This window comes from Zerene cesonia, chromosome 17 (assembly GCF_012273895.1).
Source record: "Zerene cesonia ecotype Mississippi chromosome 17, Zerene_cesonia_1.1, whole genome shotgun sequence".
Lineage (NCBI taxonomy): Eukaryota > Metazoa > Arthropoda > Insecta > Lepidoptera > Pieridae > Zerene > Zerene cesonia.
Genome location: NC_052118.1, coordinates 5,609,617 through 5,625,326, shown reverse-complemented (window position 1 = coordinate 5,625,326; position 15,710 = coordinate 5,609,617). Strand labels below are relative to the sequence as shown.

Genomic DNA, 15,710 nt, shown 5'->3' with positions numbered 1-15,710 from the left:
TGGCATACGGGCACGTATGAGTTTTAGTTTTATATTTGTAAGGTACCTTTGAATATCTACACTCTATACAGACAATTAGCAGATTGTATCGATATTAAAAACGTATAACGTACGGTGGTGATAATCAGAGTAATTATCTTTTTATTCAATATCAAGTTTTTTATATATTTTTAAAGTTATCGTTATTGCTTTTATAGCAATTTGAAGAACGGCTGACGATCCGTGCCCAATGTCATGTCTATTGAATAGGATTTCACTCAGAGTTATGAATCAGCTTTGCAAAATGAAAACCATTCTCAGTATAAGATTAATCAATTACGTCAGCTGTTATTTTACTCTTTTGTCATTAATTGGTGTGTGTGGAGTTATGAATAAATAAGTAAATTTAGTAAATTATTTAGGTCACCATCGTCATTATTTGTTTAGTCATTTTTATAAAAATATCTGTTAATAAGGCAAATTCTATTCACAATCAAATTTCAAATTCACGATAACATAAAAGCTTATTAGCTGTGGCACAGGTGGCAAAGTCCGCCTCTATACAAGAAATAAATAATTAACCAAAATATTAATATTTTTTTAAGAAGTCCAAAATGTAATCACTTATTATTTTCTATTTAAATAGGTGCAAATTTGACTGTATTTGAGTTTGGTTGTTATGTTAACATATTCTATTAATAGAATACATTTTTTTTACGCTTGACCCCAAAATTGTAGATATGTATTATTGAAAAAATCAACTCAATAATATATAAATAATCACAAAATCGTATAAAATTCTATTGCCTTTTCGCAGATACAGGAAATTAAATAGCTGTTAAAAATTTCAACTAATTCGCATACCCAACATCGAGTACATTTAAATTAAGCTGAAATCACAGACGTGATAATGAAGTGGAATAAAACAGCTAATAAACAATAATAGTCCATTTGTCACGCGCCATAAATATCGTTAATAATTTACAAAATCTTAAATCTATTTGTCACATAAAGCAGTCAGCCCACTTGAGCTTTATGACTGTTTGCAACAAATTGCGAACTATAGCTTCCTATTAATTACACTTGCGGTGCATTCTCCTCGCTGCCAAATGGGTTTCAACTCTACATATATACTCGTATACGCTAAGGCCAGTGGTTATGAAATTTTCAGGTCATAATTTCCAATGTTGCGAAGTAGGTTAGTATTGCTTACATCATCGTGATGCATCGCTTCGCCGTCGCCCTGAATAAGTCGGTTATTTAGGCAATTGACGAAAATAGATGAGACTCATTCATACGAAACTGTATGCAGGAGAATGAGTAGTTAACATTTTTATGCTTCCTACGCTCGCCTTCATTATACATTATGGTGTACGTTATACCTATTCGTTTCTTTCGAGTAAGGGGACAAGGTAATTGTTTAATTTTTATTTTAAATTCAAAATGAAAACGAACTTTTAAATCATTAAAATGTGTATTAACCATTACGTTTTAAAAACAATAATATCAAATACACTATTGAAATATTTATTTCCTTAAAAAACTGGTAATATAGGTTCTGGCATGATATACGAGGAAACCCAATGAGCAGATAACAACTGCGTCAGTCAGGTATCCCATTGCCAATTCTTTGGTTGTCTTTTCTTTTATTAGATCGGCGGGTTTAGGATTGTTCTTGCTTATCTGTAAAACAAATAACAGAATTTTTAAATATTACCAGATATTCATATTTTTAGTAGTAAATAACGGTTATGGTTATTATAGCTATTTTCTTCATTCATTAATTCAGGGAAATAGATAAATATGAGTTTTATAAGATTTATCTTAATTTATAATATTGTTTCTCGTTTTGTACTGATTATAATATTTCACAAGCGTTTTGCTTAATATAAAATTGTTGTAATAAACCTATCAACATAACTAAGCATTTCCTGTTGTATCAATAAAATTAATAATTTTCGTTTTCTATAGTAATTGTTACAGTATATATAAATAAATTAATGCAAAATGAAAAATATATACTTTCATCACCATGAAACCAATAATTTATAATTGGAGTCGGTAAACAGTTGTAACTGATTCAAAAATACAAATATAGAATCTAATCTTGTCTCCCTGAATTATCTAATCCACATAACATAGTATCTTTTGTACTGTTATACGGTTAAAATTAATTAAAGAAAAATTGTTCCTCATGCGCCTATTAACACTATATTCATTTTGTATATCTACAATGTTTTTCTTTTTCTATTTGGCAAAAGATTCACCTCTAATCGTTGGGATGTCCCTACGCAATGCATTAATAAGTTGTTGGCACAAGTGTAAATTCTAAATCATTGATTCGTTCAACTTGTATCGATGCCAATTTGTTTGCCAAATTACACATCGGGTAATGCAGGCTGAACGCCCATTGACCACAACGTGGGCGATTTTAAGCTTTATTTTATATTATCAGTTCTATAATTTAAAGCGAATTACGGTGCTATGTAATTATGACGTAGAAATAAGACGCTGGGAAACGACAGGATGTTAGCAAATTTTTACGAGAAATTACCACTGACTGGTGGTAATAATAATAATTACATGGCTAATATCCAACTAAATGCCTCGTGGATTTATATTTCAGTATAATCCTAATTTGGTAGGCTGCTCATTAGTCAGTTTAGACATAATAGTACATAATTGAAGTAACCTTCATGAATGATGCAATTGTCATAATTGCATTTGCATGAAAAATTGTCTATTAGTTGTTTTTTCAAAAGTATAAGAGAATATTGCGAAAATTAGCTCTCATACGCCGCTTCAGGTGTGGTCAAAAAATATCAATAGTAATTAGTTTATTGTCACGGTACCTAAAGAGTAGGCTGTATCACTCTCAAAGCAAAATTATGGATAATAGCTTTTATGATTAGTCTATTTTTAAATATTTTTCTAAAATAACTACTTAAGAGGTACGTGATTTCAATTGTAATTAAATATCTAAACCTTCTCAACACTCCTATTGTGTTATAAGTCATGTTTGTGTCCTAAGTCGTTTTTTTATTAATTTAGACAAACATTTTATTGAAGGATAAAAAAAATATAATCGTTTTATAAGCACAAGATTCCATCGGTTGGCATTTTGCAAAGGTATACAATGTGGTGTGGTTTTAATGATCACTACGATCAGATACCTACCCACCTCAGATACATATTGTGCGTATCGTATAATTGTCCCTAATTTGTACCGGCAAGCTTAATGTACTTAAGTATTGCCAGTTAATTTGGCTTGGCCCGTACCAGTGTTAATCTATACTGATATTATAAAGCTGAAGAGTTTGTTTGTTTGTTTGAACGCACTAATCTCAGAAACTACTGGTCCGATTTGAAAAAAATATTTTCGTGTTAGATAGCCCATTTATTGAGGAAAGCTATAGGCTATACATGTACTACGGGCGAAGTCAGGGCGGACCGCTAGTGCTTAATATGAGAACACTATGAAACTTGCTTGCATCTTGATATCTCTCCCTAATAGGTATTATAATTTTGAACGTTGGTAAGGATATATGTAATGCATATTTATTCGCGAAAAGAATTTAATAGATTCTGATGATACTTGGCAGTAATGTAGCTTATATACCAGAATAACACATAGAAGACTCATCATCACATACAAGTACATTCGTCCTTTTCGAAAGCTGTTAGAAAATACAGAAAGTTTACTTGTCCTATTAGGGAAACTACAAAAAAAAAAAAAACAAAAGGGCATAATAAGAATCTGTACTAATATAACAATAAGGAGACAATCTCAGGAAAGGGTTTGAGTTAAGAATTGTTCTGTATTTGGTCTCTAATTTATCAACTAAAAAGAGAAGATGAAGTGGGTAGTCGGCAGTAATAAATAACTATTTGTCATATACTAGTTATAATAAAATTTTGATCTCCTTACCTTAGTGTGAAACCCTTTCATAATAGTAATTTCTCTTCTAATACAATTAATGTTAGCCAATAATTTGTTAGCAGCAGTCTGCATTTTGTTTATGATCGGTGAATCCGGTGGCTCAAACTTAATTTGGTTTTGTATTTTACAATAATCTCGCAATAGATATTGTATAGTTGCTTCTAATATGTATAATTGTTGTAAATGACTTCCTAAAGTTGCCAGACAATCTTGGAGACTGAAAAATATATCACCATCATCAGCACCTACATGTTCCTTTTGCAGGGCATTCTATAATCCACTGGCCAAGTGTGAGTTAGTAAATGAGACATGTTGTTTTGATCACAAGAACATTGTGAGGAGACAGGCATACCAAAACAGGGATGTAGATAATGTGAAGATACATTGAAAAACCAATTTCATTTCTATTTAATCTCATGGTCTCGACACTCTCGACTTTTGGGCTTTGGTGCTCGCCACTGAGCCACCACTGCATAATATAAACAATAATAATAAATTAATATAAAAACAATAATAAATTAATATAATAAATGGTGCTACTTTAACCAAGTTTACTTTAATCTTAATTCCTGATTTTAACAATGTAACATCCTGGTTCTTTTCAAAATTATCTGTTATGTCATGTCTTGGTCAATATTTACCACACTTTTTTATTAAGGAACTTAAAAACAAATAAATTTCATTGAAGTAATTTTTGAAATAGTTTTAGATTAAAGAACTGCAGTGCGTAAGTAAGTAGGGACTTAAATTTTTTTTTTTTTGTTTTCATACCTGTAGTTATCACTTCTCTGAATATGCAGTCCTGCTACTGTATTCATCTTCCATCCTTTCAGATGAAATGAGCGAATACCATATTTCAACCTTTGTCTCTCATAGGGCATTTCTATTCCTAATTTGATCATATCGTTTTCCTCTAGCAGAAGGAAGGTCTTTAAATCCACATTATTTTGCATCATTAAACTGTTTAATCTTTCACAATTCATTCCATATAAAAGATGCCTTATTTCACTAGTATACTTTGGTCTGAAAATGAAATAAAAAACATATAAGTAAGTATACCAATTTTCATGTATTTTCATGTACTAGGACACAGACTTGTCAAGAAATACATAATGCAGTAAGAAATTGATTATTTTCTAAATTTGATCTATGCAAGGTTGGCAAAAGGTAAGTGGCATGGTCTTGAATTATAACAGGCACAGAACTAAAGATTAACAATTGAAAAGTTCATGTATTTATTTATGTTATATTTATAATAATAATTCATCCTACTATCCTACTAATACTAATAATATTATAAATGCGATACTAATCCTACTATCCTACTTCCTACTAATATTATAAATGCGAAAGGATGTGTGTGTGTATTACCCTTTCACGCAAAAACTACTAAACCGATTGCAATGAAATTTGGTAAGTAGACAGCTGGACAACTGGAATAACATATAGGTAACTTCTTATGTCGATATTCCTGCGGGATACGGACTTACGCGGTGAAACCGCGGGGCGCAGCTAGATCTTATATATAAAATTCTCGTGTCACAATGTTAGTCTCTATACTCCTCCGAAACGGCTTGACCGATTCCTCTGAAATTTGGTAAGCATATTGGGTAGGTCTGAGAATCGGCCAACATCTATTTTTTATCCCGATATTCCTACGGGATACGGACTTACGCGGTGAAACCGCGGGGCGCAGCTAGTTATTTTTATAAAAACAAAAAACATTTCCTAGTAACACAGATCATTCTTATATGTAATAAAAGAGATCCTTATTACAATATGGATAAATGAAAAAAAAAATTGCAGATATCAACTAGTTCATAGATGCCTGTAATGTTAATGTCAAATTCTAGACAGATAAAGTTTCAAGATGAATGCCCTTTACAATCAATATTAAAATGTTTATTAATCAGAAATGATTACCTTTCATCACTAACAATGCCTGGATAATAATCCTGCCATGTGGTCAAATCTGATACATCAGTACCCAAAAATTCTTCATCAATGTTATCTGCTTTCAAATGCTGATTGAGTATTTCAATAATCTGCGGATATTCATGAGATTGTGCTATATCCATCACAGTTCTACCTGACATGTCTACTTCTGTCAATCTTGCCCCTTGTGATATGAGTATTTGCAAAATCTTTGCTTGATTATGATGCACAGCCCAAAATAATGCCTGTAAAATTTTATTTAATTATATAGATATGAAATAGAAATATACACTTCACAAGATGTGAGCAAAGTGACAAAATGTTGACTAATAGATAGGATGTGAATAAAAGAAAAAAAAAAATATCCCTTGTGAACCATACAAGATTATCTTATCTCAATTAGTCTAATGTTACTTACAGCTGAACATTTTATTTTGATGACTTTAGAATCAAATCTGCACCCTTCGGTAATAAATCTATGGGGTTAGTAGCATTTCAAAATGTAATGATAAAATAAAATAACCATCATAAACTTGTATTAAGTCCAGACAAATTTGTACTTTTATTTTCAACAAAACCCATTCGTCTTTAAATATTTAAAGACCTTTGAGGCAAATTTAGTATACATTTTAGAATTGTTTGTATTATTAGTATTTAAATATAATTTACTTACAGTCCATCCTTGTCTATCTCTCATTTCAATGTTAACATGTTTGCTCAATATAAGATCCACAACAGACGCACGGCCACTGCTCACAGCCCTCATGAGTGGTGTCTGTCCGTACCTATCACCAATATTCAGGAGACAGTCATGTTCAATGAGACCACTAACAATATCATGTATTATATCATCACTGCCACTGTTATTTGAACAAGCTGCCATCACTGGTGTCATTGAGTCTGTAAAGAAATATGGATTTTTACCAATAGAAGGAAAATTAAGGACACCAACTACCTACCACATGATGACATTTAAATTTTTTTATCAATTCAATAAACAAGCTGGGTCTTACCTGCATGTAAATTAGGATCTGCTCCCTTTTCCAAGAGGAACTCCACAATTTTTTTTTGTGCATGAAAACAGGCATGCATAAGAGCTGTCCACCCACTATCAAGCTTAAGATTTGCATCATTATTCAGATCTGAAAATGACAAATAAAAACATTAGGTTATAAAAATACCAAAATAAGCTGTTAAAATATTGAAATTTCAAGACTTTACTCCAAAAAGACCAACCTAGGGCAACAATTTTCTCTACCTCTTTGAGATTTCCATTTATAATTGCATCTTGTAATCGATTTTCTATCTTCTTCCGAGAATTTTCGTAGTTATTAGAAATTTTATACTTATTTCTCTGTAAGAAATAGTACCTATTTCTAATAAAAGTAATATAAGGTAAATAAATGTAATTAATTATGGAGAGGTAAATAATATAAGATATGATGAGCGAAATGTTATTTTACAGATTAGAAAAGTAAATTCTCTTTTATTCAAGCAAATAAAACAAATTACCGGTGTTTCATAAAATCCATAATCATCGTCACTGTTTGATTCTTCATCTGAGAGACCCGCTGGTCGATACATATTTGTGTTTAGATGTTTAGTCGTGTAAGTGTTTATTGTAAGTTATAAATTAGGGTATAACTCATTACGTATGAATTGATACAACAAATAGAATTTTAAAATATATTTATAAGGTCGCAAAATATTAAGTGTACAAAGTAGAAAAACACTAAACGTTTATGACAATTGGCAGCTGACAGTTGACACTGGCATATTATGTCAATATCTCTTAAATTCATAAAGAACCATTCGCCTTAGGCTAATGTATACTCTGTGTCGCGGAGAAATTCCAAGTACCCGTGGCCCCTTCACCAATGCAGCTCCACGGAACATAGTAGGGTTTTAATTTTTAGGAATCCGAAATAACCCACTGCCGCTTCCCCAGTTGCAGTGTGTATCTATGTAAGATTTCCCCACAATAAAAAAGGCTTATGCGTGCTCTGAGTTTTAACCTCATGATTGACGAATTGTAGGAATGCCGATGATAGTTATTATAAAGTAACAATTTACCTAATTATGTGCCTCTCTTTATTTCTCATTATAAAATGTGAGAATGCTCTGTAAATGAATAATAACAATTCTTATTACAATTACGATTGCCATTAGAATTAGAATAGAAAAGCATTTTTAAGAAACGTATAATACGAAGACGAAAATAGGCTGAGAAGGGCGTAGAAACATGATATTATTGCTACAAAAATCTATAAGAACAGACTTAAAAAATGGTAAAAGACTTGTGATTCGTTATAGCTATTTCTCATACTCTTGGACATTACTATAATAATTATAGACTTGATATGAATATTCTCCCTCTAAGGATCGTAATATGGAAAAATCATCTGAATTCTCGGTTAGCTTTGGTTATTTGGTTAGGAAGGTATTAGGTTTTCACCGTATGTCTTCTCCGTTTAGGTCACACGATCACTCTTAGTTATTTGTCTAAAATTCCTGTTTGAGATCATTCTCTTTGTGAGTTTGGTAGACGAGGAAAACTGAAAACCGAGAGTTGGGTATGTACTGAATTATGCATTTGTACATGGTATTAAAGAAATACATAAAAAAAAAATCAAAGAGAAAATTTTCAATCCAGGGAAGCAAGGAGGCGCAGCTGTCTATACTATTTAAAATACGTTATGACACTAATGCCATTGTATTCAAGGAATTTTGTCCTCTCAATTCTTCAAATTAGTCTAAGACTTATACGCATATTTTTTTATGCGTATTTATTATTTTTTTCAATATCGCCACACATATAAAATTTTATTGACGAGTCTTTAAATATTCATTTTCGGCAATTTGCAATAATAATACAGATATATGTTGAGTTAAAAAAAAACTTAGTTATTTATGCGTTTTTAAATATTTATTCATAATGAACTTGGAAAAATCTTTCAAGTGTGGTTCTTAAGCTTGGAAGTCATTCTTTGCGTCGGAAGGTAAGGATAATAGGCAACAGTTCCAATTAAGCGACGACGAGGGCGTTTGTTAACATTTAATTAACGTCAGGCGCTATTGTGTCGGCGTCGGGCTCCAGGGTTGCCGAGCTTCGTCTGTTGCGTCTTGATGAACCCACAAGTCATACCGTTTCTGCCGCTGAATCTTTTGTTTAAAGTTGTAAGGAATCGCACAGCTAGATATTCATTGCTTGTTTTGTTAGCCCTTTCCTGTTATGGATCCTACAAAGTCAGACTAGGACTAGTAGAGGAATTTTCATACGATACGTGGATAAAAGCCCGTCATACTCACCCGCACTCCGCACAGGTGCCGCTTGCTAATGATGTGACGCCTTAGGGCATCGGAGTTGACGTGAGAGACTCTCATTGGAACTTGTATAAGTATCCTTTTCTTTAAAGGCTTGATATTTTATTTATTTTATGATTTATCAACTCTAGTACCGACGCATTATCTAAAATAAAGATGCTCCTACAAAATCAATTTATTTACAGGAACTGTTTAGATAAATATGTAACTATTTATTTTCATTTAGTATTTCAGAACCAAGTACATATTGCTATATTTTTTCTAATGGCTTTCTACAGATTATTGATCTCGCAAAAGATTTATATAAGTACATATATCATATTATATTTACAATGACCCACGTAATCTCATCCAATAAAGTCTTTATTAATCTCCTTGCATTTGTTGTTGGCTGGTTATGTAAACGTTTTCAAGCAAGTCAGGAATAATATTTCCTAATGTAATAAGGATTTTTCTGTGGCAGTGAAGGTAGGTATGAGATTTGATTTATCGCAGTGGGCCAGCTAGGCGCGCTGACCGCCGCCCAGCCGGCCGCCCGCCGGACGCGTTATTAAACTTTTCCCCATATTAAACATTCCGGAGACGAATACATTTTATTGTTGCCTCGGTCCGACGTCAGAAGCCTCTACAAAGCGAAACTCAAAGACGGCAATTGCGAAATAAATTGAAAGCAATTTGATATTGCGTTGTAAGTAATAGCCGTCGGAACCCTATAACCCTGCGCAGCATAGGATAGAGTTATTAAAAGCTATAAGTTTCGTTTTAAATTCTTTACGAACATCCACGCTATATTTAATAGCTTGCACAGTACAATACCAAGGTATTGTACACATGAATGTAAGTCAAGCTAGCTCAATAATATTTTTATTATACCTATGAATTATTCCAATTCTTATGATACTTCTCACAATTAATAATAAGCAATATTACCTTAGATGTTATAAAGGGAGAAAATAAAAGGAGTTATAATATGCAATGATAATTTAATCTGGTATAAAAACAATCATAGGCCAATCTTCTCCAATTTCCATAAGACAGACGAATAGAGAAATAAAGTTAACTTTTGTACATTTTACAATGAAAAATAAGGAGGGATCCCACTAATCACATGAATGATTGCTAATTTGGTGTAGTCTGAACTGGGCTCCATACTTTAAATGATGAATAGAACCTATGACTGAGCAAGAGATGGGATTTCAAAATGGTACGTTTCCCTAATAGGAATGCAAGGCGAATGCAATAAATATGCCACATTATTTTTATATTATTGCATAAGGGATAGTAGTCATGGCCTAATCGGATCGAGTTTGAGAGAGAAAAACACAACATTATAAAGAATGAAATATTCATTATAGATCAAGGAGAACACCAAGATGTGATGAACTTTAAACTTCATTATCCAAAACAATATAATAAGAAAGATGATGAGTGACAACAATTGGAGAGTAATACGAGAAAGTTTCTTGTTGCATAGAAGAAAAACGCAAACAAAAAAATACTGTTTCCTTTTATGTAATCTTTTATCTTTGTAAGCAACAGTGATTAACAAATAAAAAAAATCTGTTTGCTTTTGTATTACACTTAAATAAAAATTCTGATTTTAATTTTTTTTAATTTTGCTCTAGTTGCTACTAAAGTAAACTTTAAGCTTTCCGCCTGCGACACTTCGTTAGAAAGGTACTATGACATTTTTTATGACGTTAGATTCGTAGATCTAATATTAACTATATATTAATTGGGCCAAATTGTACCGGGGAAGTACCAAACCCTACAGAAAACCAGCGTGAAGCATACAGATGTGTTTCGTTCGGTGAGTGGACCCATAATCTTTTTCTTAACCTTCCCAGTCCTTTCCTTTTTTTTCCTCTCGTCAATCCCTTCCCAATTACCCTTTTCAATTTGAAGTCGGCAATCCATTTGAAGAAGCGTAAGGTTTGCAATCGACCTCACACCTCTCCAAATGTTCATGAGCGGTGGTAGCGCTTACCGTCAGGCGTCCCATCAGCTCCATTGCCGACTATGACATAAAAAAGCCTTAAAATTTAACCTAATATTGGTCTATTACCATATAATACTTTGCCTACTGGTTATTACGTAATTGTCGCACACATACAATCAGACAAACAGAAAAATTATGCTAACCAGTGTTTTGGAGCACTAATATTATTAATCACAATTACTTTTAAAAAAAATGTATATTGAAAACCACATTTTCTTTGTGTAGTCAAATACAAAACAAAATCAGCATTACAAAACTCATGCTCAAAAATAATTATACTTACTTACAACAAGAGGTATTTTAATCTAACCTGACAATTGATGCACAATGATTAGGTATCACTAAAATGTTTCGTTCATTATATAGAAAAAAATATCATGGAAGAATATTTCAAACTTTAAAAACGATATTCATTTCATTTACTGAAGTAGGTATAAGATAGTAAAATAAAGTATAGAAACATATTGTGAAATAAATTATCGAAGGCTCGCAAAGCTAAGTGATTGGATGGGACCATTATCTTGTATCTGCTGATTTCTGCGAAGTCTCCAAGCTTCTCGAATTTCTGAAAGCAATGAATGTAAATGGGCCGTGTTTGTCTTATGTTTAGAGCTACATATTTTAAACGGAATGACATTCTCAAGTGTATCATGAATTTATATTAATATTATGATGCTTTTTGTTGGTTATCAATGGAGTGAACAACTCGTACATTAGATGACGAGCATTTTTATTAAATAGCCTCTACCTGTATGTATAATATTGTTATTGTTAAAAATCTTCATTAGTATTATCCTTTTTTTTGTTTATACACTTTACGTTGCACATTGGAATATATTAATATTTATGAGTTATTAATTCAAATATAAAATAATTTTGTAAGAAGCTAGAGAGTTACGAGGTAGACTTATGGCTTCCATTCAGTGGAAGAGAGATAATGCTTGCAGGCAATCACATAAGTGGATCAAATAGCTGTAGTCCATTTGGATAATGAACTAGCGACTCCGTAGCCTCAGTTCTATTTATTGTACCGGCATTAGTTATGTGAAGCCAATATTTAACTTAGTTTCGTCGAGATTATTAAATTTAAAAAGCAGTATTTTTGTTTATTTTTGGCAACTCGATTAAAGTAGAAAATACCGTTATGCTTAGAATCTTAGTATGTTTTAACATAAATTTGTTACTTAGTTCGATAACTGTAGTCCCTTATGCCCTTTGTCTAAAAAATAACATTAACTAAAATTTAATTATTATCTTCTTCTTCTTATTAATTCGGTTAAATTAAAAAAAATTATAAAGCGAGCAATCATTATCCATTAATCAATCGTTTTTCCTGTTTGCTATTTGAATAAATTGAACTATCATTTTCATTTTTTTCATTTTTTATAGTGATTGCAAAAGCTGATGCAAACTACATATACTGATGAAATAGATACATTTTCAATAATGTTCGTACATAAAACATTCATAACACAATGCTCCACCGTAAATTCGGAATGGAGCGGAAGAGTTTCTATTTGCTCGCAATGTTCCCCAATAGCATTGTACTTGAGTGGTATCTGATCAATCCATTACCAGTACCCGTACTTTGTCCAGGCGCTGTTAGGCCCGCAACTTGTCGACACACATTTTCCATTTCCCCCCTCGTCCTTACACCGGCCCAGTTTCTCCTCTTCCATAATTCAATCCATACTATATCCATTACGTTGCGATTGTCTCGTAACTTACTTTGGGCTGTGAGTGTATTCTATTTGGGATTTTTCATGTTTCTTAAGTTGAACTAATAATTTGCATTTGTGAAGGGTGGGCGCTTTTAATTTGATTTTTGTAGTTTAATGCTAAGTAGCGGAGAAATTATGTTTCTCATTTAAGATTTTTTATCGAAAGCAATTAAGGTGATTTAATACTGTTTATTTATTTATAATAATAAAAATAAACAGAGACATACTTAAGAAAATCTTCATACAGTTAATATACTTTTATTTCTAGTAAAACAAATGTAATCGAATTGTAATACATAATAGGGTAATTTTTTGAAATTTTTCGATTTAATTATTTCAAATACATTACCAAATCTGTAAGATAATCTTGAATAGAGGGATACTAAAATCGTTGTTATTGTTCAAATATAGAAGATTTCAATTAGGGATGTTATTTAGATACCGCGGCGAACGTAAACTAACGCAATAGCCAGCCTGTTTCCTCAATACAGTCTATTTGGGCAGATCCATTACTTCAGAGTGGCGGCAAGAAGCAATCTCATTGAATGACCGACCTCCCTTCTACCTCTCACCTCCCCCCTGATCCACGCCAATCGGTAAATATGCGTGTTAAATATGTATGCGCTGTTAGATGCTCGTAAGTGTATTAGATTTTGCCTGCTTTTTCATTTCATTTCGATATGTATGGATATGTTAAAAAGCGTCTCGAGCACGTATTTGATTTAATATTTCCACAACATAGGATTTGATTTAATATGTTACAAAATATTTGTGTGTTTTATATATAAAGTAACCATGATGATCAATTTTATCGAGAAATTTGTTTGAAAATAACTTTTGTTTTTGGTTGCTTCTAGTGAAGGTATTGTACGAAATATTTTTTCCAATTTTTTATGGTTATACCAACCAATTAATTAGACAGTATTAATCAAAATAAAATATTACTAATGTTAAAATATTATACTAATTTAATAGAAATAAAAATAAACACGAACCTTAAAATATCACAACGATATTTCAATTCATACCTCGTTATTTATAAATGTGTCTATAACTTTATCGCTTAAGTATACCCTAAACTTATAACTGACTACGAAAACTTGGAATGCACTTCGCGGTGACCAGACTTTTCCATTAGTGGCAATTATCAGGCACAACGGCAGATCCCGTGCCATTACCACAGGCAACCCCATCCCGAGAACCTGTTAGAGATAACGTCATAAAGTCGCCGATGCACAGAGCTGCCGGACTAACGTCTTTGCTGCGAAGCCCTCGCCTAAGGATAATGGACCGCACCACCCTATTCCCGCCTCGGATAGCGCCTCGCTTTGGAATTTACTGCGATGCAAGTTGTTGTTAAATTGAAGAGTTATGCGTTGCGAAATGTTAATATTTTACACTGGTAATCACACAAATGTATTCATAGATATCGTTTGTTATTTAGTGTTAAACTTTCGACTACTGATTGCTATATTTGCAGTGATAGTTTAAAAGTATATTATGTATATTTTATTTCATACTTTAGTAAACTTTTATTTCAGACATTCCGATTCCAATACTTTAGGCTTAGTTTAAATAGTATTTAAGAACGTTTGGAGTATATTTTGCGTTTTTTAATTCTATAACATTTAATGACGTAACATTATTTTGATTTACAAAACAGGATTTTCCCATGAAGGACATAATTAGGTAATACAGGCAAGGCGCACGGTGAATACGAGTAAGGTAATCGACATCCATAGTCAATTTGTCCCGGCGGCGTAACTTGTGAGTCCATAATCGGCTTATGACAGGCACATAAGACTGCTAATGAACTAATGGCGTATCAAACCTCCCATTTCAGCCCGCCCATCGCCTGCTCTCGCGACTATTGCGCTTTTGGGAAGATTACGTTTACAGGACACGATAGAATAACCATATTTTACGTCTACCTATAAACATATATTCAAATATGTTACGTACTAATAGTCTTAAATAGTGAGTGAAAGCGGTTGTTACAGAACAGCAAAAGCTATTTGTTTTTTTTTTAGCAATTTTTTTTTTCTGTGTTAGAGTATATTCTTACTAATATTATAAATGCGAAAGGGTGTTTGTTTATTTATCTTGTCTTTTATTTATAATGAAATGGATCGTTTTATAATACGATATTTATGTTTGAGGATAGTTAAGCTAATTTGTACCCGGGTGAAACATCTTATTCCCAAGAGAATTTCCTTTGAATACTTCCGCGGCTAAAGCCGCGTGCGGAGATCTAGTAAATTTATAATCCATTGAGTCTGTAAAACAAATAAAGAATTAACGAAACGTTTTTCCTTGAACTTTTAGAAATAAAAATAGAGTTTTTTGATGCTGTTTACACTTTCTTTATTTGCTTACACTTGCATTTTAGGAGAATGTAGAAGTTTCTTTACATTTAGTAAGGGTGTGTAATAATGTAATCGGATCGTAATCGTATCCTGTCAATAAGAGTTACCTTAATGGACTAGCGTTGATGGTCCGTCACTCTACATTTGACTAGGCGGCTTTCACATCGGCACTTACGTAATGCCTGTGAGCTTACATGCTATAGCAATCTGTCAATGTGAAATAGTAGTGTACCTAAATGGACTTTATACAGGGACAATATCTGGCTAAGTGCTTTATGTACACCTAACTCTATAACTACAGATACACGATGCAGTACTCCATTACATTTCGGATGACGTATACTGATATAAAGACTGTACTGATATATATAAGATGTCCCTTTGATATGGGTCCCAAGAATCACAAACGGTAAAACGCGGGATCTTTTAGGCTTATGTCTAGTGTT

At 32.4% G+C, this 15,710-nt stretch overlaps 1 protein-coding gene across 2 annotated transcripts; it reads right to left on the bottom strand.

Annotated features, from left to right (window-relative positions):
* Window positions 1-1,450: 1,450 nt before the first annotated feature.
* On the bottom strand, window positions 1,451-7,604 carry LOC119833623 (ankyrin repeat, SAM and basic leucine zipper domain-containing protein 1). 2 transcript variants are annotated; one of them, XM_038357714.1, is made up of 8 exons: window positions 7,367-7,604; window positions 7,091-7,208; window positions 6,868-6,996; window positions 6,528-6,754; window positions 5,843-6,099; window positions 4,691-4,942; window positions 3,908-4,136; window positions 1,451-1,662 (listed from the first exon to the last, which is right to left on the bottom strand). In XM_038357714.1, the coding sequence occupies exons 1-8, from the start codon at window positions 7,436-7,438 to the stop codon at window positions 1,507-1,509; spliced, it is 1,440 nt and encodes a 479-aa protein (XP_038213642.1). In that variant the 5' UTR covers window positions 7,439-7,604; the 3' UTR covers window positions 1,451-1,506. The 2 variants fall into 2 exon arrangements, with proteins under 2 accessions (XP_038213642.1, XP_038213643.1); XM_038357715.1 differs by lacking the exon at window positions 7,091-7,208 and having other exon boundaries at window positions 1,453-1,662.
* Between the last annotated feature and the right edge of the window lie 8,106 nt (window positions 7,605-15,710).